This window comes from Cydia pomonella, chromosome 5, assembly GCF_033807575.1.
Source record: "Cydia pomonella isolate Wapato2018A chromosome 5, ilCydPomo1, whole genome shotgun sequence".
Lineage (NCBI taxonomy): Eukaryota > Metazoa > Arthropoda > Insecta > Lepidoptera > Tortricidae > Cydia > Cydia pomonella.
Genome location: NC_084707.1, coordinates 13,548,540 through 13,573,841, shown reverse-complemented (window position 1 = coordinate 13,573,841; position 25,302 = coordinate 13,548,540). Strand labels below are relative to the sequence as shown.

General features: G+C 36.8%; 1 protein-coding gene and 1 non-coding gene across 4 annotated transcripts in view; one reads left to right on the top strand and one right to left on the bottom strand.

The window, feature by feature from the left end:
- LOC133517765 (SH3 and cysteine-rich domain-containing protein 2-like) overlaps nucleotides 1-24,696 on the bottom strand; it is a 45,191-nt gene extending 20,495 nt beyond the window's left edge. The window contains exon 1 of one of the 3 annotated variants that reach the window (XM_061851175.1): nucleotides 22,527-24,696. In XM_061851175.1, coding sequence (XP_061707159.1) covers nucleotides 22,527-22,682 — 156 coding nt within the window. In that variant the 5' untranslated portion in view covers nucleotides 22,683-24,696. The other 2 variants (XM_061851177.1, XM_061851176.1) reach the window with 2 other exon arrangements.
- Nucleotides 22-93, top strand: Trnam-cau (transfer RNA methionine (anticodon CAU)). The gene has a single exon. It is a non-coding gene; the product is annotated as a tRNA-Met (tRNA).
- Nucleotides 24,697-25,302: the final 606 nt, after the last annotated feature.

The following is a 25,302-nucleotide window of genomic DNA, read 5'->3' as shown; positions in this document are numbered from 1 at the left end:
ATTTCGTTTCAACGCTCAAGTAGCAGAGTGGCGCAGTGGAAGCGTGCTGGGCCCATAACCCAGAGGTCCGTGGATCGAAACCACGCTCTGCTAGACAATTGTTTATTTTATTTTTTCCTTTATTTTAATGCTATAGGTAACTATAAATACTATTAATTGATGACTTACGACAACGCTTCAAAGTATCTAAGTATGTATTGATATAATTTGAAAAGAAATGCAATCGTTTCGTGACTGTACCCCGATGCCACGTAAAATTTATGGTTGCATGAGTTTACTAGGGGTTTTAAACTAATATTGTCTATGCTGGCCATCAGCCGAATGATGATGACCGGACACTCCCTCACTTTCGGGTTATACGAGGGTCCGTCCCTCATGCCAGGTAAGAGGGTGGCACCGACTAAGTAATGGCACGTGGTAAAGGTGAACCTAATGTGTATTAATATTATGTTACTTAATAGTCGACGTGATAAGCGATGGCGTAAGTTATGAGATCATTTTTGATAAACTTGTGAACCGATTATCACCGACTGTGCGTTTTGCAAACAATTAACTATGCACAAGGTTTGTTAGTGTCTATTATGGACTGGACTGATAACTTGTGGCTGGTTAGATGAGGTGTCCCGTTTGCTGTGTGTGTGCGTGTCTGGCTCCGATCCCGCGGGCTGCTCCCCTCACTCCAAACAAAACGCAAATTATCAAATTATTCTACCAAACGGTCTTGATCGTGAATAATGAACGAATTCCGGCATTTTATTGAATTATTTAATTAATTTGATTCGAATAATGTTACAGTATCATTGTTTTCAATTAGTACTTTTCCTTATATATTAAGTATGTAACTACACCAATGACCAACCATAGATATATCATCACACTATGCATTTTATCATTTTAAGTATTTTATGCGACATATGGCTAATCTTTTTTCCAATAAAACAACTCAAACTAAGATTCTAAAATTAAAGTCTGTAATTTAAACATTCGATATGTGTAAGTAATTTTTGTATCAGATTTGACCCAGCCAAAGTACATTACACTATTATAAAGTATATTACACTAACCTAACCTAACTTCAAAAGTTAAAAACGAAGATAAATCTTGAATCTACATAAGAAAAGTTGCGAGATGCCCGGCTTTAAAAGTCGTCCTTTAGGGTACAAGTATAATATGTTTATTTTATCTTATTTTTATTTATAAAAGGGAAATTAATATTGTGCCTAGTTATCAAAATCTTAAATGTAAATAAAAGGCTCAAGAAATGTAAATGTTTGTTAAATTGAAATAGACTTAATTATTTATTTATTTTATAAATTTGTATAAAAAATACTCAACTTTTCCTTTTTAAACAGACTGTATTATATACCTATACCAAGTCGTAATAGTTTACGTGCAACCCTGACTGTATACGGATGAATGACAGGTACTCAGCCACATCCATCTATGGCAGGTACACGGAGAAAGTCGGAATCACGATCCACCATACACTCGCCAACATGACTTGTCTAGATACCTGTACCTACATGTGGGAAGGAAGTCTATGTCAACTTCCTCAGTTTCCATATTGTTTCATACCTATCTTTCGTTGTAGGTCATAGGTAGGTTGTCTAATCTGTATTGTGTGTGGCGTATACAACGTTGGCGATTATATAAGACAATTTCAGAAATCAAGATTATATATCCTTAACTTTCGGGAACAGTAAAAATAAGAAACGTGTCATATTTACACAAAAATTTGCTAAGTTCGTCACGTCAACAAAATTTTCTAATTGAAACTATTTGAAACCTTATCATTGGCAGCAAAAACCTTCCTCCTACCTTCTATTAAAACCTGTGTGATAAAACATGATCACATGATCTATTAAATATTATCCGCAGGAGTGGCCTCTTTTCTTTTAAAATATGTGTAAAAAATTAAATAACCCGTAATAAAACACAGATTACGTCTTGACACTCTTGCCTTATGACGAGCAAAATTTTATGTCTGCTAGAACAACAACGGTGCACATATTTGCACCTGTGTACTAAGAAAACTGAAGTAATCTCAACCAATATACCTATGTTCCACTGCTGAGCTCATGCCTCCACCCACGCTGGCCCATGTTGGGTTGGTATCTTTATTTTTATATGCGTTTTCTCAGAGTGTTCCTTTACTGAAGACGTAGCGGTTAATCTCATATAAGTCCTGAAGAACTAATTGGTACGAGCCAGGATTCGGACCCATGATCCCTGGATTGAAAATCAGACGACGGAACTGCTCAGCCAACACCGTTTCTGTAACTGTAATTTGACTAAAACAAATAATCATCACTTAGCACTTCTGCCCGATATTACACCTACATTTTGTAAATATTACACACTAAATCAGTCAACCTACACTTTTCAGGGTTCCATAGTCAACTAGGAAAGCTTATAGTTTCTCCATGTTCGTTCGTCTGTCCGTCTGTGGCTTTGCTCTGTGATCTTTAGTGCTAGAAAGCTGCAATTTGGCATGGATACATAAATCATGCATGGCGATAGAACAGTAAAATAATGGTGTAGGATATCGTTGGATAAGTCTTTCAAAACGAATACAGGTCTCCAACAAACATTTTATGATAAAGTAAATATTTTCGGGATTATTTACTCAGAAAGAAAAAAAATGTCTACCCCTCTAACTTTTGAAACCATGAGTCCAAAAAATATGAAACAAATCGTAAAACAAAAGTTTAGTAAGAACTATCAATCAAAACTATGGCGAACTACCTACGGAACCCTACACTGAGCATGGCCGGACATGCTCTTGGGCGATTATTTTAATGCAGCATTGATCGATTGGAATTTTTGTGCGAGCATAAAGCGTGGCAACGGGTCAAATTTCAAGTGGTTTATAATTTCTTAAATCTTAATTTACAGCTTCTCAGTATTCCTCCAGATTCCGGGAGGCCACCCGCGCCGTGGATAATTCAGTCACCGTTTACGTATAACTCATGTGCAAGCGCACTTATAAGGCTTGTGCTCAATATGCGGCTGATGTGACGGATGTTAGCGGCGGCGGAGCACCCGAACCAAGTGGCCCACGAACATACCGACCCCTGACCCGTCCTCACCGGTTTCACACCTCATAACCTAAAGCATAACAGTTTATGGAAAATAGGTACCTACCCAATTTTATGGTTCTACAATGTTGGGCAGCTATAAAATTGACAAGCCTACTTATCCCGTATAAATAGACAGGTAGTTTGTCTAGCCAATGAGGACTTTCACAACAGTATGAAACAAATTAGCTGCACGTAACCTGAATACTAATTCCAGACTCGAATAGGTACTGACTACGTGTTAGATTCCTGAGCTCATTAAATGTTGGCTATCCGTATTTCGTGTCCATTAATCGCACTGGTAGTTGATTACAGACCCCGCCGCCGCATTCTCTGCTTTTGATCAAAATTCTATTTATCTTCATTAACCAGTGCTTATCACGGCAGCTTTTATTAAATTAGACCTTCTCATACGGGTTAATAAAAGACAGACCGCTAGTTTAATGGTACTTTAACCAAATAAAGGGACGAAAGTTTATACATTAAGTAGACCGTCGTTTAGCTGACCAGAGACAAATAAATATCTACAATAAATGGGACAATTTCAATTTCGACTAGTTCGACTACTAATTAGACTAAAGTAACCTAAATTATATCAATGTTATTTACTGTGCATTCGCAGAACGGTAGAGTTAGTAGGTATATGAGACTGTCCCTATCCTGATCACGGACTAAACAACTAATTCAATGTATTCCAAATGAGTTCACCTCTAATCTTCATTCGTAAAAACGTTATTTTCTCTTGTCTGAAAATGGGACATACATCACATACACGATGCCCGTGCGAGTGTCTTGCAGCATTGTTTGTCCAGTGTCGAAACTTATGTGACGTCAACTCGTACACCCAGATGCCTTACGCAACACGACCTAACGCGCAATTGCTGCAAACACACATCTCACACAATGCACCTACTTACATTACCCTCATCAACGTTTCTGCCTAATAAACTTTAAAGGACATTATGTCGTTTAAATGGACACCTTAAATGGTTACAAATGGGCTGGCCCTGCTCTTGTTGGTTTCACCTCACCGCGCCCGCTCGGCCGAATGTTTAGCGAAACCTCTTATTATCATATCTAAATCAGTCGTAATGATAACAACTCTCAACACAATAGGAGTCATTGCCTTTTCCAGAGAACATTTAAACGTTTTTAGTTAGTACTTTATTTATATGAAAGAACCTACTTAGTCTACTTACATGAAACATTAAATTCAATGACTTCCTTAATTTGGTTGAGATCTTTTAGAAATATAAATAAGTACTGTTATAAATAAGTATTGTTTACATCTATTTAAAGACGTTGCGCCACTTATTTCTAAAATGTAAATATGTAGTTACGTGAACTTTATATCATACATACATCACGTTTTATACCCCTATGATTGAAGTAACTTAATGTAAGTATCATTTATTTTTATTGTTTATGTGATTATTTAATATTACACATTATATAGGCAAAGGCTTGCCGTCGCGATACAGCGCGGGAATGCTGCCTGCGTGATGGGCACCCTGCCAAGAGGCCAGGGTCTGTTTTAGGTATCTTTATTTTTTCTAGGTAGGTTTAGTTTTAGTAGTTTTATTTTATAAGTAGTCATAATTAAATTTTATTAAAAATGTATCCTTTTTTCATCATAAATAAATTAAACGCTCTACTCATTGTATAACCTATAAAACTTAAAACCTAAATCTAAAAATAAATAAAACTTATCTTAAAATAAATAATTTTAGTATCATTTTGTATTCTAGTTAGTAGTTTTCATAGACATGACATACATTGTCGACACACAAAACTTGTGCAAAATCACTATGCAAGGTATCAAAATAAAGGTGGACACTTACCGGACACTTTGCTACAGGCATATAGTGTAAATCTGACTGCCAACAGTATAGCTCTGAGCTGCGAGGAATTACTAGACTCTACATCCCCGGAACTCTCTACACTGCAATTCAAAACGAATGTACCTATCCTTAAAGTGTTAGAGGTAGTGTCTACTGTCTAAAATATTTCTTACCTTATTTCTTAACGATTATTCGTTACGTAAGATATAATTAGATCCAGTTCTAACACTTCGCGTTATGCAGCGCTGCGACAACTTAATTGCCTAAATTGTCAGCGGCTTGCTCACAAAGTGAAAAGAACGGAACGTGACGAGGGGTTGGCTCGTCTGTCGTATTGGTCGTACGTCATGCTGTCAGCTCGGCCGTATGGCAATGCATAGAGCCACATAGAGCACCGGCCTGTCTGGTAATAGCGTGTAGCTCCATCAATTTCAAGATTCAAACCACCGCAACTTTTATTATTTGACAAATGTTCCGAGTGTTCCGACAGTCATTCATGAAATGTGTGATGTTGATGACTTATCGAAATTGTAATTTTATAGATTACAAATTATTTCAGTAAACGTAAAATAGACTTATCAAATTCATATATTAGAAGCCAAATTACTTATATAATGAGATAAATAAGGTTAGGTATTAGATCAATATAATAACAAAATAGTCATACACAGTGCGCAAATTGTACTAAGAACTACAGTCGAACTAGGTAAACTACATACATTAGAAGGTATTTACAAAGTAGGTACATACGTCCATGCAAAAGTTCTATGGCAAGTCGGTTCGAAATATACACAGATTGTTTATCCGTAAGGATTCCTGATCAAAAGCATAGCTTGAGTCTAACATAGGTAGAGTTGTTATTATAACTTTTGATTCCAGTTTGAAAGGGACACGAGAGGCTCGCTTGAGCAGGTATTATCCCAAAAGGATTATGGGCAAATGACAAATATAAGAGGCTTTAAGTACCTTTACGGGCATAACTTGTAGGAAGGAAATCTTAATGGCTCGAAAACAGGTCACGTTCAGCACCATTTGACTAAGTACGACAAAGATAAGTTGGCAGTGATTTTAATAGCCCAACCTATGCAAGTGTTACGTTAACGTCATAATTTCATAGAAGTTTGACGTTTAAAATAACACTTGCATTGGTTGGGCTATCAAAATCGCGAATATAAGTTGGCTGCCAAAATCGCTGCCAACTTATCTTGGTTTGACTCTAAGTAGATCATTTCCGTTTAAATTAATTCCTAAGAATCTTAATAGAATCAATTAAATAAAACAACAAAAGTCGCCGGTGCTAGTGAAACAGAAAGATGAATATCACGTATAGTCGATCAATTTAATTCAGTTGGAAATAATCGATAGCTATCTAAGAAGACCACCCACGTGGCCGGCTGGGAGAACTACCATCTACAGCACAACGCACCCACTAAATGCTGGGCATTTTGGATAATTGGCGTCCACTGGACAGTGAATAGGATGACTCACGCTAGACCGGCCCGGGCCCGGGCAGAGGAGCCCGATACGTAATTTTCTATGACGGCTGATCTGTAATCACGTGGTCCTTGTCCTTTCCATAGAAAACGAAGCACCTGAAGCTCCGGCCCGGTCTAGCGTGAGTCATTCTTAATACTCTGCTCAATTAGGAACTAACGTACATATAACGCTTCTCACCAATTTTACGATAGTCATAAACACTTTAAGATAGTCCTCAAAACGTAACCAAAGTTTATGTCTATGGAATTAACTGCAGATAAAATTAATTACACGCCATATTTATCGGAATCTCGAATACTTGAAATATTAAGTTTATTGTGCTCTTTAACAAGTTTTATTAGTTTCTTCACAAAGGCTCCATCAAATATTACCGTTCCCCTTGTCTTCTACAATGAATAATCACTGAGGTATGGGGTAGTTATATTTTATTTAAATACTTATTTCTATCCTACTTCAATAAATTTTATAAAATCGTTCAATTTTTATTTTTTTATGTATAGTATTTTACCTCAGCCCGCGTAGCCAACGTGCAGAACTCCGCCATTTCTCAAATCGGTATCGGTAGATATGAGTTTTTTTTTGTTTGAAAGTATGTATGTAGTTTTACGTTGGTCCCATTTCTGTCAAACCCATTTCTGTTGATGGGATCCATTATATGAATTGACGGAACTCCTCAAATCTTATGGGCATATCTACATATCACTAATTTCGTATTTTCAAAAACGAACCAAGCATATGCATTCAAAAATGCTAATGAGACCAGAACGGAACTCTTAAACGACGCGTATTTCACGATTAACAATTTCTCTTCGTTAAGTTTGTTAAGTTGTTTGTTGTGTCAAGGTCCAGTTATGATGATGGGTTCCATGAGGACTTGAGGGAACTTCTCAAATCATGATGGATTCAAATCCAGATCTTGAACCTTGAAACGTACCCGAAGCTTGAAATCCTTTTTGTGGTCGGTCTCTTTAAAAAAGGTTATAGTGGTTTAAATAAATTATATTTAAATAAATAAATTATTATTAAATAAATAAATTATATTGAAATAAATAAACTAATTGAATGGAACCTTTGTTTTGTGTAGTTAGGCAGTAGAGTACGGGTTCTCATTACAATGCCTGTTTGTTGCTACTTGTTTATACAGTCCTAATTTATTGCTACCGTGCCGTATGTTTGGTATAGGGGTCATAATAGAACACAATAATTTAAAAAATAGCCCGCAGTTACTAAGAATAGCCATATTATGACTATAATTTGTCCAATAGAAAAATAGTCAAGGGTTATTTTTGCGGCTTCATTGTGTTGAGTTGAAGTGTCATAAATAATGTTCCCTGCACTCGAAGCAAAGTTACGACCAAGCGGCTGCACCAGGTGGCGGAACTTATATTTAGACTCTTTATGTACCAATATAAGGAATAAAACTTTATTACTTCCATTCATGCCGTTTCTTTATCGATGAACGATCCAAGTTCTCAATAAGTAGGTAAGTTTTTTTTCTATTTTGTGCTCGGGCCGCGTTACGGTCACGTCGTGAAGCGTCACCGAAGTGACTCCTTAACGCAAGCAAAACATTTTTAATCACCCAAAGTAACACCAGGCAGCTGTTGAGCATGTTTCGCGAAGCGTACTGTTTTTTGTTTAGGCCAGATGTTTTTGCGCGGACACATCTAAAATTTCAGTGATGAAACCTACACCCGAGTAATCCAATACGTCGTCATTAAAAAGGTGACAACCCGTTAATAGTGTTAATACTAAAATGTCGTAAAACTAGATCACCACTGGAGTGAAATACGAGAAATGACGTTAAAGTTCGAGCGTTAATTTGTGAGATGATATGGATAACCAAAGTTTGTTGCTTGCGGTCGGGCGGTCAACATTTGTCGTACTGACTTTTGAATGTAGCTTGATTTTCCCACTAACTTACTTAGTACGCTATAGAAGCCTTTGACGTTAAACGAGGGCTCATTAGCAATCAACATTCAACTAAAGACGTGTGGGTACTTCAGGCTAGACAGCGTATCCTTAATCAAAGTGATATATGTACGGCATTGTATACTTAGAGCAGTTTGTATTGCGCATTACGCATAATTAGATGCTGCGCTGCCGCTCCTGTGCCGCTGCCGCTACCCAGAGTGCATGTTGTTCATTAGGGCCGCCATTAAGTACCTGTGAACTGGCCGGGCCACTTCCGCACAACAAACGGTTCCTGAACTCGTATTGCGCAACATCCGCTCCCGATTCTACACCATGCATTAACAATTAATTCACAAATTAGATAATTGAACACGAATAGAATATAGCACACGTTTGTTGTGATGCATCGTGCTTGTCATGAGAAGTTGACTCTTCATAATTGTAATTAATTAAGTATATCAGCTATGAACCAAGATTATTATATTGTTCTAAATGTATTTGTAAGTTTAAGTAATTTATTTGTAAAGTTAATTAACAAGATTTACGTCCATAGAATTATGTATGTTTAAAAACACATTTTGTCCTAATTGTTATTCAAAGCAACGTGTCTATCAATATTCAATAATGAACGAATCAAAATTGGGCATCAATGCTATCGGGTTCCTTTCATGTACGCAGTACACTGACGCTGCCCAAACATTCCGTCAAATGTACACTATGTGTGCTATGGTGAGTAATGCTCGCCCTAGGCCGAACAATGCGCGACAAAGCGCTCAGTCTGTCATCAGTTGAATGTGAAGTAATCTCGTTCCCATCGGCAGGCGCAGTGGTCCTGGAGCCGCAGGAATGTGCCGTAAATCATCTTGTTTATCCGTACCCGCTAGGGTTGTCGGCGTTATTTGTGAAGTAGAAGCTTCAAGAAGCCGATGCTGAAGATAACATTCAGGTATTTGAAAAAAGATTTTACTGTTTAAACATTTTTCATTAACTGTGAGGTAAACAATTAGTGCACCTATCGGAATTGAGTAGTAAGTAGTTAAAAAGATACACATTATTATCTGTTACAATTGTACTACCTAGCCTATTGATTTGGAAATGTGTCTAATGATTATACCATGCTTCTAACTATAAATTGCTTGCAGTAGCCGTGGCTACTCAGCGGAGTATATACAATGTTTGCTTTTTAATTAGTTGATGGTTACATAGATATGGTATAAACTGTATACAAAATACAGATTACCAACTTGACAATATTTTAAAAAAGTTTCAGCTATATAGATACTACAATAAGTATTTTTTATCTATTCTACTTTGCGAAGTGTTTCAAAAGTGAGTGCATGAAGACCTGCTGAGGTTGGCGATCGGCCCTTTAAAACAGCAAGGTTTAGTAGGAACCTACGTAAAACTCCGTAGTATTTTCATTATTTTTACTATAATAGCATACACTCTAATGAGCTTAATGTAGGTATAAACATTTCTTCTTCGTTTCTTTTACTTTATAAAATAGAAATTATCATTGCAAATGCTTTGAAAGAAGCAGAATTATCGATTTAAAAAAACATGACACTGTGCCGTGCCGTATCTGCAAACTGTCACAGCAATTCAGGGCGCCTTTCGTTAAAATCGAAATCACGTAAATGGCTCGTAATAAATCTTCAGTGGCAGCCCTAATAGATTCCCGCATAGCTGCAGTCACATCGCTTTGCTTTCAGCCATATCATATCAATGGGCAATTTAATTTCAATTACTCTTCCCGTATTGAGAGACAGTGTACATAGTAAGTATCATTTGCAAACAGAACAAAACAAATCAGATTAATTGATATATCAACCATTACACAACCAGGAAGGTGAAACTGATCGTTTCGGGCATTGTCGGCTCCGTTCGGCTCAGCATTGCTACCAGCAATTATTGGGGTTGACACAACTTTACGTCCCTTTAAGTGTACAACTACTGATAAGATAATGACTTGAATTTTGACGACCCTAAATAACGGAAAGGGATAGTGCCATACATTAGAAAGGGACATCATGATTCATCCAAACTGCTGCCAAACTTCGGTTTTGTAGGAAGTTTCTTTTCTGTACGGTAGTACTATTACTTATTCACTGACACAACCAAGATAATGTTTTAAGACTTATTGCTAGTAAATATTTACGTTAAGGCTAATTTGTATGCACATTGTCTGTATGTAAGAATCCAGCATAACTTCCAGCAGTTCACGGCACACGTGACGACAATAAACAAACAGAATGCCGTCTAAAACTTATGCAATATAGAAACTGTATACAGATTTACGAGTTCCTATAAATAGTTGACGATTCAATATTGAAAGTGCGCGGGTGACAGTCGTATCTGTGATTCGAATAACAATAGTCAGTAAATTATTTCATATAATACAAATTTTCTTTATGAAACGATGATCCACGCGACGTCTGTCCTACATTCGCAAAACGACCGCCGGTCACAGGATGCGTAACTTTAGTGGAGTGGTTACCAAGTTTGCACTTCCCTACTTTGGATTGGAAGGCACGTAAAACCGGTGTTTCTTCTTATAGTCCTTAACCCAGTTAGAGGCTTTCAGGTAGCTTGAAAACTTGTGAAGGAAGTTCTAACACTCGCTGCACGCTGGAAAAGTATAAACAGTAATAATGAAGCTCGAAGGTATATGGTAAGCGTTCCTAAATAAAGAAATGTTTATGTCAGTTTTCGGAATTAAATATTTGGTCGAATCCTAGTTACCTTTAAGTTACATAATCTGTCAAATATACAGATATACTTATGGGTTAAAGTTTAATCCGACAACTTTTAATGTGCTCATTATTTGCATTGTTCATAATCAGAATGCTCTGTTTTTGACTCGAATTTACATCATTAATTAATATTATCTCACAGTAATCAATACAGCTAAAGTAACTGACAAGGAAGGTTATCTGAACTGGCTATCGCCCGTATTATTTTACTCTCTTTGACAGGCTGCACCGAAATCATTTTGTTACTGCGCCCGGCCAACGGATGAATGCTTCTGTGTAATGAAGCAATTTTGGTATTATTCGGATTGGTGTGGTGGCGTTGGTGCGAGACCGTGTCGTTATATTACCGTTCTATAATCTAAAATGGCTTATATTCATTGGGGTTACGGACTTTACCGGTTGTTTCAATTTTTAAGCAGCTACAATGTTCGCGGCGCGGCGTGATGTCGATATTGTCAACGCAACAATCGTGGTTGGCAATGAAATCCGAAACGGCCACACCATTTACAGATAAGAATAAAAACACGTGGCTCTTGACTAGTGTCTACCTCAAAACCACGCATTTATAACGTTTTCCTTAAAAACTTAGGTATTATGCATTTTGGAAAATATCTAAAAATTGTAAACAAAAAATATGATATTATTACGTATGTATTAAGTAAACTTGCAACATAATGGCAATAATCCCAATAATATTACAGAAATGTGAAAATAATGTGTCACAGTTCTTAGAAAGCTCACCAATGTCTATAGAGGTTTTGTTAGGAAAACGTGTAGGTATATAATAAATATGTAGATGTAGATGTAGTCTTTTCAAGAGAAATATAGGTACTTTTGGTTAAAATTTGTGTAGGAAGAAAACCAGTAACTGCATTTATATATAGTATATCTAGTTTAGTAACTATGAAAACTCAAAAATGACTGAAGGGATTTTTATACGATTTTCACCTATTAATAGAGTGATTCTTCAGGAAGTTTTACGTGAATGATTTGCTAATGTTTACCCGTACGAAGCCGGGCTGGGTTGCTATGCTAGTGAATTATATTCAAAATATATTCCTTTAACTTTGATACACAAACGGAAACGTTTATTAAAATTATCATCAATATGCCGCAATATAAATGTTTGTCAACGTATTTTTGGACCGTACTGTAAAATAAAAGTACGTCGCCTTTTAGTGAATTGAAGATATTCACGTGAGTGGATAACAAACCGATAATAATTCGTTTAAATAGAACATGACATCTGTCAAACTGATTCAATAACGCTACAGTCTCATCCATCGGCAATTGTGAATCGAACAATAACGTCTAATATGTACATAGCGAGGTTAATTAGGTGGATGCGTCAAAAGCGCCGCCGCTGAAAGGCCCCATTGTACAGGCAGCGCGCGCGCACGCAGATGCTCCTAATTAACTTATAAATGTTGGATAGATAAAGTACGAATGCGTACACTAACACAATAGCTCCATGCAGACAAGACTGTAGCTCAGTCGCAGTATTACAGCGATAAGTATTTTAACTTGCAAATTTAATATTTATAGACTAAAGCCATCCAAGCATCAGCCATATTATAGGCATAATTAAGGTTAATTTCTAAGTGCAGGAACTATTAGTGAAACTGAAAGATTATGTTAGTGACAAACAAATGAAACACGATCAACAGCTTGTTGTGGTAACAGAATGAGGCGAAAGATGCTGTGCTCTTGAGAGTCTCGAGATAATGTAAACAGTGCTCACTTCTGCATTTACGCTGTGCCGTACTCTCAAACGCGGTCAAGATACTGATTACAGAATTTGTACTGTGCCTTTAGTATATTTGCTCAGTGGCCCAAGTAAGTATGTGAGTAAATAAGATGTACGCACTCCCGGTTAAGAATACCACGTCCAGTGAACACTCAGCATCTGCATTTGAACAGAGCAGATTGCTTTAATGTGGGCCATATTATATAAATATAGCTCATGCATTACGATCCTTCAGGTACTCGTTTCGTAACCTGTAATGGATTTATTATGAAAATTAACTGTAGTGAAAAACGGTTACTTTATACAAGCTACATATATTTAAAGCAGAGTAGGTACGTACAGGTTTTAATATGAGTAAGCGAAAACTTTCCGCAACGAATTAATATAATATAGGAAAAATGTCATACTACAATTTAATTAATAAGAGTACACTACTACTCATTCAGAGTAAATAATGTGTATTCATAACTTTAGTCTTAACTACTATTTAGTTTCTTTCTATCAATTAATGAATTAATTGATTTGTAAAGATTAAGAGCCTGTTTTCAAGGAGTTATCCCTTAAAGGAGAAGGTTACGAATAAATGTTAATAGTTTGTAATTAGGTGCGAAGATCTCGAATAAAAACAAACTAGGTACAAACATAGTTTACTAAACTGGGTTAAACGGAAGCCAAATATGGAACAATAAGATGGAAGCCAGTATTAACAAAATGTTCTGTAGACAAGCAGTGGGCAGGTCAGTGGGTATGTAATGTTGGTGACAATGAACTTGCCGGCGGCGCCTGCGCCGTGGGCGCTGCACTTGTTCTTGCGCAAGCGTTTGGGAAGAAGCTGGCCATGCGACATCACACTAGTCGCATTAGCATTCTACCGTTAACTCCGTTGCATCCAAGGGCGCCCTAGACTTAACGCTTGGACTAAAATGGGCGCAGCCTACTTATGACGCTCTATCCCCGTTCGATTAAGGCTTGTAAATTATAATTTTATTTATCGGTACCTATTAACAGTATAGTGTATTAGCTGCTCCGCGGATAATATTTAAATAACATTATTTATCTACTTACAGATTCTTTCAGCTCGTATTAATCGTAGGTATATGAGACGTTACCAATCGTCTGTCAGTCACGACTGACTTTAACATAACATCAAACTTGTTCACCTAGAAATAAACTAATTAGCCTTAATATAGGTCTAAATAATGTACTCGTCTGTCTTTAACCAGGATTGTTATTGATGGCCAATTGATCAAGGACTATGGCTACGGTCTGAATAAGAATCGTCCGAATGTTTGACACCCTAAGTTCAAAAATTCACACTCTATTTGACACTTAATGGGTATGTGTCGAGTAGACTTTACCTATACTATAATAAGTATTTTATTCACTCTAATAAGTAGTTATTGCACATACGTACTGTACATGTTACGTAGGAAAGTGCCTACAACACAACAATAGGTAGCTATTTAATGGCAAGCAATAAATATTTAATAACCAGCTCTTGATAAGCGAATAGAATGGCACTGCTATTTGGAATTACGCTTTACTATTTCTTTACATAACTAGGTACTACCTACTTACTTGGTAGGTATTTGCTTACTGACTGATATAAGCTATTGTTGTGTTTGTGTCGCTAATTTATGCATGAATTTGAAATGAAGTAAATGTCAGACAAAACTAAATACTTGTAATACTCATACCTAGTAACTAAAACAAGTAAAATAATTAACCAGCTTAAATCAAAGCCTCTTAGTGCATATTAGTCCTTACCTTAGTACCTTACTGGCCTATCCATTTGGTTTCTTGTGGTACTTACCCTTAGAAAAATAATGTTGTGACATGAATGCATAGATATTTATTAAAAAAAAACTCTTAAAACATCTTAGCGACATTGATAATAAGGTCGCTGTCAATATTGATTTAAAATAATTTGAATGTATTAACAATAATCTAAAAAAAAACCCAATAGGTAAATTGTCAAGTTAAGCAAAAGTTAAAATTAACTGTCTTATTCGAATTAACCAAAGGCAAAAGATACAACTCATTTTAATTGAAAAGGCATTCAAGCTTGGTCACGGAAAATATGAAGACAAAAAGAATAGTACAAAGATTGTATTGTAGGCATTGTAGCGTGCAGCACCGAGCTTAATGTGGATCGACGGCGGTGGTCGCTCGCGGCCCTGCACCAATTATATCTCATTGTGTCTATTAGGGCTGGAACTCGCGTGGGAATTCAGGATACCCCGACCTAGAAATCCCTTCAAAATAAAAAAAGCGGCAAGAGCCTACATTCTACTCTTAATCCAATCCAAATCTGATGGAAACTCCACCAGTATCAGCGCGATACATTCGCACGCATTTGGTTTAGCATTAGTCGATTCCAAATTACCTGTATGAACCAAAACGATTTTAATATACTTATAATACCAATGTCTCAAATTTTCAACAACAGTTTGAGTAGACCGTAACTAACGGCCCAATTACTTATAAGATGTCACAGCGATACGATACCGTACTGCCAGTGTGAAAAGTGACGTTTTTGGTTAAAGAAATGTCACTTTTAACCCTGACAGATCGGTATCGTATTGCTGTGACATCTTATAAGCATTGTCCAAATTGGGCCGTAAGTATTTACACTACCTTATTACTATATAAGCCGGGAAACGAAGGGTTGCATGCCAAGTAGATATAGACATATACGGATATGAATACGCGACCGGTAACCCCGTTTCTCGGCGAGATTTGTATACCTAGTGCTTTTCTCGGAAATCTAATTAATTAAAAAAAAAATACTTAATTTGTTTTATACGTAGACTTACACAGCTAAAAATAAAATACGAATCTACTACTATTTGATGGTTTAATGCCAAGACGTTGTGCCTCAATTTGACGTTTAATAAAAACAAAATAAGGTTGCATTACAGTACAGACCTAGGTGTGTAAGGCTGTATGAAATTCCTTTACATATCATCTTCACTCATCACACCGGATACGTAATATTTCGGGACCTAATTTGAAGTAAGTCATGTCAACATTTCATTGCACGTTTGACAAAAATATTTAACGAGTAAGAAGTACGGGTAATACAGTTTTGCTGTCCATGTGAGTATAGCCGCTTTATAACCAATTTACACTTGAGTCAATAATGGTACAACAGGCACAAGTGAAGTGAGGCCTAGTGTACACTTAAACGACTTAGTTATAACTCGTCAAATTATTTTAACTTCGAAATTTTGATCGACATCGGTGTACGAAATCTCATCGTGTAATGAGGACACAAGTTAAATTATTACTTTAACTTGAGCCCTTGTCACTTGTTCTTTCGTATATGACATTTATTTTATTTTATTATATCGGCGTACTATTGGGTAATTATTTTATTTATTTATTTATTGAATCTTTATTGCACAAAAGAAAAACTTATCGTACAAAAGGCAGACTTAATACCAAAACCATTCACTACCAGTCAACCTTAAGGCAAAGCAGTAAGATTGTGGACGGCACTACTACTAACAAAATATAAAACTAAAACCTACATTAAAATTTTACATACATAATTATCAATCCAATATATTCCTGTTACTCTACGTGTTCTATTTGATGTCAACCGCACTAACTTAAGTTTAAGTAAAAGGCAGGTTAAATCACATAGGACTCCTAAGTTAAGCTGTCATAGTGAAGGCATATTCACCTGAATTAGGTGCAGTGGCCCACTGACTCTGCAGGTCGGTGCTGGAGGTTGGTATCCCCAGAAGCAATTCCACGGCATTTTGTAGCATTTCTTAATTCGCACTTTTCCCACAAAATTTCAACTACATTTTGGAAATTAATAATCAGTATATTCAGTTATTTGGAGATTTTTTAACCACCTATGTGATTATACTTCAAGAGGCATTGCTATTGAAGACGATACCGCAGTAACTGTCGGATGTGTCGTTCCTCGATGGACCGCCGCGAGGAGCGGCCGACCGGGAGCACGAGCTTGTTTTAACTGAGTCGGGCCGGTACGCCGGTAGAGCTCCGCAGTTGATACCATATATCACTCAACTTTACCTTGTTAACTTAACTGCTACACTCAATTTCGCGTGGGTACTTTGTTCTTTGTAGAAGATTGACGTGTATTCAGATTAGAATAATCGAACCTAAATCCAGTCCACGATAACTTAGAAAAAAATCTATTTTATCACCTGTGTTTGTATTCATCTTAAAGTCAGTATTTATCAGTAGTTAGACAAAGGCGACAGATACCTAATAATAAAATTAATTCCTTACAATCTGGTCCTTATTACTTATATATAAGTAAATATAAAATATCTTAATAACAGGGATTCATATATAATTTTTCGAGGAAATCTAGTCATAGTTTAATTGGCATATCTATTGTCAGTGGTTATCATATCAAGTGATTATGATTATACCACCGTAAGAGCGTTTTCACATTGCCTAATTCGATATCGGATGTTGAATGACCTTTGGAGAAAAACTATTGCTAGAAAATGCCCTAAATTGCATCAAGTCCTTTTATTCTTGCATGAACACTTTCTTTTGAACTACTACTTTAGCTTATTTACAGTAATATCCGACATCTGATATCGGATCGATCAACGTGAAAATACTGAAAAAGCTGTAACGGGCTATGAGAGTCCGAGGAAGTTTAACCCAGTTTTCGTACTTTCTTACCTGATTTATCTAAGCATGTGCTATTAGTAAGTCAGAACATACACAAACAGTAATTGTGTTGAAATTACAAAAGACAGGAAGACATAAGTTTATTTTGCACAAATAGGATTGAAACAGTGAGAATTTTTGCTTATCAACTGATTGATGGGACCCTACTGTGACGGCGGAAACTACAGCTAAGAGGCTAATTGGCAAAAGCTGACCATTTCAATCCGTGCCACTTCCGTCACGCGCCGGACCCTCATAAATAAAGAGCCATTGTCAACCAGAGAATAAAACCAAAGTTTTTAGTGACACCGACACTTTGAATCAATGCTGTCGCAACGGTTAACATGAAATTCGTTATCTTAGAGATGTGTTTATGTTTTTATGCTATACGCATTCGTGCGCTCTATTCTGTACGATATGGCTTTTATGGATATGACATTAACATGCATACAGCACTTTAAGTCCATTAAACAAATCTGGGGGATTACATCGGCTACTTGCTTTATCTCGGCGCGCTCCCAGAGTCAAGCTTTCGATTTGAATCATAGGGTACTTCGGATGAGCGATACAGTTATAGAAGAACGCATGTAGGGATAAACATGTGGCATGTAGAACCAAATATTTGTCTCATGATGAGTATTAAAATAAGAAAGATTATGCATAATGTTACGATTTCAACATTTTCAGCTTTACTCCCATTTCAGTTTACAGTGACGAATACGCGAGGAAAGGCGAAAAGTACAGTATACCTACTTATGTATTTTATGTTGAATTTCAGGCTTTAGTATGATATCTTTATGTTTTAAACCAACTCACATCCTAGTTACCCAATTGTTAAATAATTCCGAAATTTTTTAACCTATTACTAATTAACTAATATTGTTTTACGAATTCACTTACCTACTTCAATAGAATTTTTTTAATCCCTTTGGTTTGAATATGAATATGCAAAATCAAAAGTCGGTAGGTAAACTAAACAGTTAGTGCGCGTTTTTGTTTGCCGTGACGTGACTGCTGACTAAACGTAGCGGATTTAAAGTTCAACGCCAATTTGCGCGTAAAAAATACAAACACCTGCTTTGGTGGGAACGAAGGATTAAGGACTGATGGACATGGAATTTCGTGATGTTTTACAGTATAGGCCCCGATCGGTGTTCTCTTGCATTAGTAGCCTTTTAGTAATGAGAAGATTTTAGTTTGTATACCTATGTATTTTTAAATCTATGTGTATTTTAAAGAGCTGGTCAATATTTTAGTCTCAATAACAAAAACATAAAGAGTCAAACAGTAAAGTAAAGAAAGCAAAATTATTGCAAACAATAAACAAACCTCATAGTGTAGAGGCGGAATAGCAGCCGGCGGCCGCTGCCGCTCCTGCGACCATGGACAATTCCAAGGCATTCCTAATAAATCGCTAACTTCTTGCTTTCTGACCTCCTCGAAGTTTTATTTCCAATTTGTTTGTACACTTTATAGCAGGCCATTAAAATCCTCGTAAAAACACAATAACGGCAAATTTCATACATTTTATGCACCAACATGGTAAGTCAAAACCTAAGCTTTATTAGTAAATATTACGTAATCAGTTATGCGGTTTTATGCGTGAGTTTAATTGTCTACGCGTGCAACAGGAACGGAACGCACGCATGCGTGCGTGCTGCCGGCCGGCTACCTCGGGACTAGGTAGGCTCGGGACTCTGGAATCGGGACTTAGCGCGAACCCAAACCTTCCCGGCGCCCCCGGGCTCGGTTTCGACTGTTTCGAGTGCGCGCCACTTGTCAAGATACAATGGAACCATATTGTTATAATAAGTTGTTGTGATTATGACTGATATGCGGTCAGCCCATGAAAATGTTGAGCACATTTAGAATACTTAGAACCTTGTCATTTTCTACTAATTTTTAGCCTTCGACTAAGAATATTGTCATTGTAACTTTACTATAAGGACGGTGGCATACTGCTAAAAATTCTTATTACATATGTATATGAAATTTTTCAATCGGACCAAGCTAACTCAGCATAACATTTGCAATGACAAAGTGTGGCGATGTTATCATAAATGAAAAATATCTATGAATTTCATTTCATTTCAATTTCATACATTTTTATAACATGTTGTTTTGTCTCAATACAATTTTACCAGATCAAAAATTAAATTTCAAATGAAGATACCTTTTTTTATCAGGTCAGTTTAGGGGCAGCTCGATACGATTTTTTTTGTTTTGCCCCTAAAAAGACTGGGATAGAGTAACTACCTACAACTAAAACTGTTGTTCGATATACTCCTCAAATTAAGCTCCAGGATAGTACTATCGTATTTTTTATTAACTTAATAACTATATACAGTAACGTTTAGGTATTTTAACGGGTCGAGTATTTGTACTGGGTACAAAGTAGGAACAAATTACTGAAGCTCAACTACATGGTATTGCTTTTTGGCAAATTTCATGATTAAGTATAGATCAATAAAGTTTGATTTTTTATTGCTCCCAGAGGTTGCGTTGCAGACCTATTTACCTAATATTAATGGCAACTACGCCATGCCACGCGTTTCTAGGAAAAAAGCTCTTGACAGACAAACGGACAACAAAGTGATTCTATATACAATACATAAAAGGATTCCGTTTCGCTGGCTAAGATACAGAACCCAAAAAAACAATAAAATAAGATTCTTGTATTTCTCCTTATTTTTTCACTGAATGATGTAAAATTCAGCCTCCATAAAAGTACTAACCATAAGAATGTAAGATAAAGCCCATTGAACGGCAAATCTTATACTTCTTAACAATAATTACACCAAGTAAAATAATTTAATAGAAATTTTATAGGGAATTACTAATTTAATTTAATTATTTGATATTCGGTTTAAAGAATCTTTATTGTCTAAGAAATTGCAGAAATTTCACTTAAAGACAACTTATAAATAGCTAACTTAAAAAAACAATACAAGTTACGCAATAAACAAGCACTTATTACAATGGCAATCGAATTTTTATGATATACTATGAGGCAAACGAGCAGACGAATCTCCTAAGGTAAGCGATTGCCGTCGCCCATGGACACCCGCAACACCAGAGGGGTAGTAAGTGCGTTGCTGGCCTTTAAGATGGGAGTACGCTCTTTTCTTAAAGATATGAAGGTTGAATCCAGCCGCAAATACCGCAGGCGACAGTTTATTCCACAGTTTAGCTACGAGGCAGGAAGTTTCTGGAAAAACGCACATTTGAGGACTGCCAACCATCGGTGGAGATGGAAATTATGTCGCGTAGCGCGAGACCGGAAAGAAGCGGTTGAAATCACTTAGATACCTTTTTCAACTGTCTACCTGTAAATAGGTTTTGATTTTTTAAATAGAGTCCCTTGATATACAGGTGGTGAAACGGCGTTAGCTTAGTACCTAATTGGGTTCTCATTGTCACCCTTCAGGTACGAAACTTAAAAAATACTTTTTACCAATCTTTTGAGGTAAATATACCTACCTAAATAGGCTGATATCCACAATAATGTGAATCAGAGAACCTGTATGCTCACAATAAATTGCTTATAAATAATAGTCCATGTCATAGACTCCCATCTCGAGCATTTCATAGGTACCCGAACATCAATACCCTCACCCTCCATCTTTATTGCAGAATGGCATATAATCCTGAACGTAGCTCTATCTTCATAATATGCAATACTACCTACATAATATGATAATCTGGCGGTCATGTCACTCTTGATAATGCCGAATGCTGACAAGTGACATAGGTTAAAGTGGAAAGGTTTCCCGAGACTATTTTGAGGTTACCATCTGGAGAATTAAATCCACCAATTTAATTCGGGCTCACATATCAGGTAGAATATTATAATCCCGGATCTGTACGTTGGTAAAATCCCTCCCTATTGTTACTCATACTAGTAGCAGGGATGCTCATTCAACAAATTTAGGCCAATTTACGCGTAATTCCAAATGACCTCGTCAATTAATTTACCTTATCGTCGGTGAATACGTTCATTAGACCAATCAGTGAGTTCAGAAATACCTAAATAAGTAAACAATCTTTGAAGTCAATGTTTTATCTAGTGCGCTACATATCTTGTGAAGTGGTATAATTGAATTAAATTGAATTGCCTTGCGTTAAAAAAAAATAGTTGCGTTAAATTCAGTGAATACCTACCTGTGTGTGAATACCTACTTACTGAAAAAACATAGTTTTTTTACATAAGAGTAAACTATTCCGTTACTAACTACTTACACAAAAATTAGGACTTGCGAACTATATATAACACCGGGCAACAGGTCGATTTTTTGCAACTAATATTTATTTCTCAACAGTAATTTTTTGAATTAGTGAGTTCCGCTTATGATTATTTTCAGTGTATGGCGGTTTTACTGACTACTATAGCTATTATTAGCAAATGCATTCGACCATGTGGCCATATTATATGGGCTTTAGTTGCTATGGTACAGTCACGTCTAAAAATATCGATAAAGATAAAGGCTATGTGCAAAGATTTAGCCAAAGGTGGTGAACTTTTTAGTGTCAATCGTTGCCATGGTTTTAGGTTTTTTTTTGTCCCTTGGACAACCACTTATGAAATCCTGATTTTTCAATTTAAATGTTCCACATACATTTTTGCGATAATTTTATGCCAGTTCTATAACAGGCCATCCACTGAGTATATTCATCATCATCACCTTCCTTTGACGTATCCGGCAATGGCAACTCCATCAACAGTCCTTGTCCGGATTTCTTAATCCGGTTGATGTGACTAATGTGGCTCGCAAAACCTAAACCTATAAGCTTCCGCTTCCGCTGTCCGTCCATCTGTCAGCGGGCTTTATTTTATGAACCGTACTTGAATTTTACAGCATACCTATGTACAGGTACCTATTTCAATAATTATTGTAGGTATATGGGTGCAGTTACAAAAGTCATTAAGGGACCCCATACAATATAAACCTTTTTTTTTTCATTTTTAATATACATTCAGGCCTAAATACTTTCTGATATAACTTACATTCTATGGTTACATTAATATACTTACCTCATCATGTTTCTCTCTTGAACGGAATCGCCAAAACCATTTCATGACCTCCAAAAATTTCCTTTTTACAGCTAAGACCACAACACTCCCTATGACAAGAATTAATACCGCAAGAGGCCAATCTCCTAAGACCTCATTGTCCCAGACAGTAAACATAGTTTTAATAGGACCGATCGTTGATTATCAGGCAAAGACATGACCCCGGCCATTAGTTGCTAGCCCCGCGGTAGCTCGTAAACAAATGAATGCTAGCGCGGATGTTCAGCTTCCAAGCTACAGCTAATTAGTAGCCACAAACTTATGCGTAATATAACGAGTAATAGAGTTGCGCTAATTATTCATTATTAGCAGTTTAAATTTATTGAAAATAACTACAAAAAATACTTACAAAATAATAAATCTGCTCCCGAAAGATGAATAACTTGTACAGCTACATTTCTTTCCTTTTGTTTTCTCTCACATTCCATAGTTATTCACACGCACATATTCATACATACATACTCACATACGTACAGACATACCCTCACATAAACACTTTCACTTACATACAACTTACTGAGACCTTTTTAACTGTTTTTGTGCTTAGTTTGATAGTTAGTCATATAATAAAAAAAATCTTATTTAATTTAGCTTTAACAATAATGTATTCTGTTAAAATAAGAACCGCACCATTTCGATACTTCTCTGAGATTCCCACGTTACAGGCTGAGCCTAGTGTGGGGATCAATGTACTGCTGCTCTTGTAATGCCAAATTCTTGAAATAAATATATTATTCTTATTCTTAAATGTACATTTCCAAAATGTCTGTTTTGTAAAGGAGGATGCCCAGATTCATATGGACTCTGGCCTAAAAACCAATAATGACAAGCCATATGTCATTTGAAAGGTTTTTTCATATACTAAAACTTTTTGTACGGCGGGAAATCTTAAATCGCTGTGTGAAACAAGTTATGGCAAAATAAAAACATCCCCTCAATGAGAATATTTTTAATGATATATATAGGTATAGGGTTTAAGTTGGTCTTAGCACGGCACTCTTTCAGCCGCCTCCTCACGTGGACACATTTCGACGGACGACTAGGGAACCAGACGTTACTCTTCTGGAATCCGGTAGGAGACTTGTTCTCGGACCGGATGATGGGAGACGACGTCAAGGAACCAAAGTCGATTCAGCGGAAAGTTGTCCTGCGTGGGTAGGCTCGGAGGAAGAAGGCCATGAAAACGACCCATTTATCCCTTCCCCCTTTATACCCCCAATCTTCCTAATAAACCTTACCTAGACCAACCCTCCCAACACCTCTTCCCGTCTTGATCCTCTTATCCATATCCCCCCTTTCCAGGAGGAGACAACCTCGACTCCAAAAACCCTAATCCAAGGTGTGACTCATCGTGCCGATGGATGCATGGCTGAGAGGGAGCTCAGTCGCGAACGATAGGCCTCGGTTACCGGGCGAAACCCGTTGTATATAGCCTTGTCTACGCAAGCGGGGCTCTGCGTGGAATGGACCTTTTATATTCCTAGCTACTCGTGGGAACTGAATGGCAACAATAACTAATAAAAATCGAAATAAAAAAACAAATAATAAACAAACGAACTCCTTAGATGAGACGGCACATGCTGATGCTCTAAGGAGGGCGAAACAGATAGGGTGTGGCATGGCCGTGGAGGAGCCATCGAAGCTGGAACGGCCACTGCTGCTGGGCTGGGCCCTCTAAAGATAAACCGATGTCAGCTGAGAGTGGGACACCTGTTGAACCCTCGAAGCAGGTCATAGATCCCGGCTGGGAGATCAGGTGCAAACCAAGAGGGATGCCTGCCCAGACAAAATCAAAATCATCAACAGTAAGAAAACCTTCATAGTATAAAGCGATATAGGAATTTAGTATCAAAAAAGCGGCCAAGTGCGAGTCGGACTCGCCCATGAAGGGTTCCGTACCATTTATGACGTATTAAAAAAAACTACTTACTAGATCTCGTTCAAACCAATTTTCGGTGGAAGTTTGCATGGTAATGTATATCATATATTTTTTTTAGATTTTTCATTCTGTTATTTTAGAAGTTACAGGGGGGGGGGGGCACAATTTTTTTCACTTTGGAAGTGTCTCTCGCGCAAACTATTCAGTTTAGAAAAAAATGATACTAGAAACCTAAATATCATTTTTGAAGACCTATCCATAGATACCCCACACGTATGGGTTTTATAATTTTTTTTTTTTTTAATTTTATGACTTATTTAAAAAAAACTACTTACTAGATCTCGTTCAAACCAATTTTCGGTGGAAGTTTGCATGACAATGTATATCATATATTTTTTTTTGATTTTTCATTCTGTTATTTTAGAAGTTACGGGGGGGGGGACACATTTTACCACTTTGGAAGTGTCTCTCGCGCAAACTATTCAGCTTAGAAAAAAATGATATTAGAAACCTCAATATCATTCTTAAAGACCTATCCATAGATACCCCACACGTATGGGTTTGATGAAAAAAGATTTTTTGAGTTTCAGTTCTAAGTATGGGGAACCCCCAAAATTTATTGTTTTTTTTCCATTTTTGTGTAAACATCCTAATGCGGTTCATAGAATACATCTACTTACCAAGTCTGAACAGTATAGCTCTTATAGTTTCGGAAAAAAGTGGCGGTGACATAATCGGACAGACAGACGGACATGACGAATCTATAAGGGTTCCGTTTTTTGCCATTTGGCTACGGAACCCTAAAAAGGTACATGGTAACGTTTCAAATCATTAAACATTTTTATGCAGAGATAACTT